General features: G+C 27.5%; 1 protein-coding gene across 1 annotated transcript; it reads left to right on the forward strand.

Annotated features, from left to right (window-relative positions):
- Positions 1-894: 894 nt before the first annotated feature.
- On the forward strand, positions 895-1,251 carry LOC145955007 (uncharacterized). Its single transcript, XM_083069702.1, has one exon. The coding sequence runs from the start codon at positions 895-897 to the stop codon at positions 1,249-1,251; it is 357 nt and encodes a 118-aa protein (XP_082925828.1).
- Positions 1,252-2,326: the final 1,075 nt, after the last annotated feature.

Here is a 2,326-nt window from a genome sequence, read left to right on the forward strand (position 1 = left end):
ATAAAAAAAATGTTTTGTGAATAAATAATAATAATAATCAATTATTTTTGAATTTTTGACAAAATTTTGAGTAATTTCTTTATTTTAATACTTTCAGAATAAAAATTAATTAATTATTTTATGTTTCTAATATTCATTTTAAGACAGAAAAATAACATTTGCTTTTATAGAATTAAAATTAGAGTTGTCACAAGCTAACATCATATTATATACAATTATCGGTGCCATAAAAAATAATTACTTAATCATTTGTTAAACACAAAAATAGCTTACAAGAATCATATAATACAAAAGATTAAAACAAAAATCTCAGTTTTATAGTAATGAAAAAAAAAATTATCAGAACCAGAAACAAAAGTTACTCAGGGACAAACATATTTCAATTATTAATATCTGACTAAATTAACATCTTTAAAGAAATGGATAATTGCATTAAAATTTGACAAAATTCATATTTAAATTTCTTCCTCCATCCTATAACAAATATCATATTTGAAGAAAAAATGAATCTCAAAATAAGTGTCATATTAACTTTTCAACACAATATTATATTTAATTACCTTTTTTTTTTCCTTCTATTTATATCTTTCATATTATTCTTTCAAAAGTAGCGACTCTGTTACATGGTTTCTAATAAAAAAAATTTAATCATAAGACTAATTTTATGAAATTATTAAACTCTTCCATTGATTTATTATTTTTTCTTGGTATTATGAGCCGGAGGAATATATTTTAAATATTAATTTTACTGAATTAATATTATGTTAACAAACTTATGAAATTTTCCATTTAAAACATTTAACCGCAAGTATATATAAATTGCTTTGCAACGAATAGATAATCAAATTAAACATCATACACCGTAAACAAATTTGCATATATTTTCGAGCTAAGATGGGAGATAAGAAAGTTTTGGTTCTTGTAATGTTTGTTATGGCTTATGGGTTGGCAGTGACAACATTCACAGCATCTCAAGTTCCGCCAACATGCGATCCCTATCAACCATTACTTTTCCAATGTGTGTCTTATTTGGTAGCAGACCCTTTCATCAACACTCCATCTGATCATTGTTGTGATGGAGCAAAGCAGGCGTTTAACAAAGCCAACAACGATCAAGCTATAAAAGATCTTTGCAGTTGTTTGGTGGATGCTGGACCATATTTGCACTTTCAGCCTGCGACTTTGGTGCAGCTTCCTGTCGCATGCAAGATTAATCTTTCCTTTTCTATGAAAAAATGTATACTTGGCTAAACTGTTTTCTAGCTAGTCATTCAACTAGTGAAAACAATAATTCACAGTTGTAATGATAATAAATAGATATAAAAGTAATAAGTACACGCACTTTCAGTTAAGATTATATAGATAATCGTTAAGTGATTTATGATGTAGTGTTACCAAGAATATGAAGATTATGTAATGAAGTATCCACTATATTGCAGTTATAGGTGATGATGGTTGTATGAAGAGATAGTTAATTTGAAGCTTAACACTTAAAATATTAATATTTTACGTACAAGGAAGCTTAAATCGGTCAAAAATCATAAACTTGTTGGAAATAGATTTTTCAAATTTGAAAAAACCTCAATAGAACTTTTGGTTTAAGAGGTTTGATCGAATCAACTAATAAATTAATTGTCAATTTTGAAAAGAAAAAAAAAAAAAAAGCTTGTATTTTGGTTTCAAGACTGGCTCAATGATGAGTGGGATTTAATTAAAGTAAAATTGAGAGATTTTTTTACTTTAAATAATTGAATTATATGTTAGGGCTTTTTCTCAATATGTGTAGCTTTTTTACTTTATAAAAATTAATAATAAATAATTTTTTATTGATAGACTTAAAACTTAAACTTTAGTAGCCTTATCGTGAGTAAATCTTGTTTCTTTTGATTTTATTAACTACACTTAATTTAGATCTCATAGCAGATGTTGTGAAATACACAAAATAACACACAAGAAAGGGGATAAGTTGTATGTTAATTAAGAACTTTTTCTAAAAGTTTTTTAACCATGTCAAGCACACTAGTCAATAAACGTAATCACAAGTAGATAATATAAAGAGTAAGGGAAAAACAGAACTTTGCAAGGGGATTACACTAGTTAACTCTTAACGTTATAAACCGAAGGAATTCAATACTCAACGAGAGTTCAACCATGTATTATCTCCCCTTTAGGCTTATAAATTAAAAGCGCTTTAGATCTGTCTTGCCCTTACGAGCAAATGACTTAAAAATCGGCAAATGAGTCCCCAAACTGGGAAGAACAAAGGATCAAATTGTCATCGAGTGACCACAGGCTGGTCGCCTAGCTGGGAACCAAAAATTTCCTA

The sequence above is a fragment of the Cajanus cajan genome, chromosome 2 (genome assembly GCF_000230855.2).
Source record: "Cajanus cajan strain Asha chromosome 2, NIPB_CcT2T_4, whole genome shotgun sequence".
In the NCBI taxonomy this organism is placed as follows: domain Eukaryota; kingdom Viridiplantae; phylum Streptophyta; class Magnoliopsida; order Fabales; family Fabaceae; genus Cajanus; species Cajanus cajan.

Bases quoted from the DNA above. Each gene is read 5' to 3' on its own strand.
- LOC145955007 (XM_083069702.1), top strand. From the start codon at position 895: ATGGGAGATAAGAAAGTTTTGGTTCTTGTAATGTTTGTTATGGCTTAT.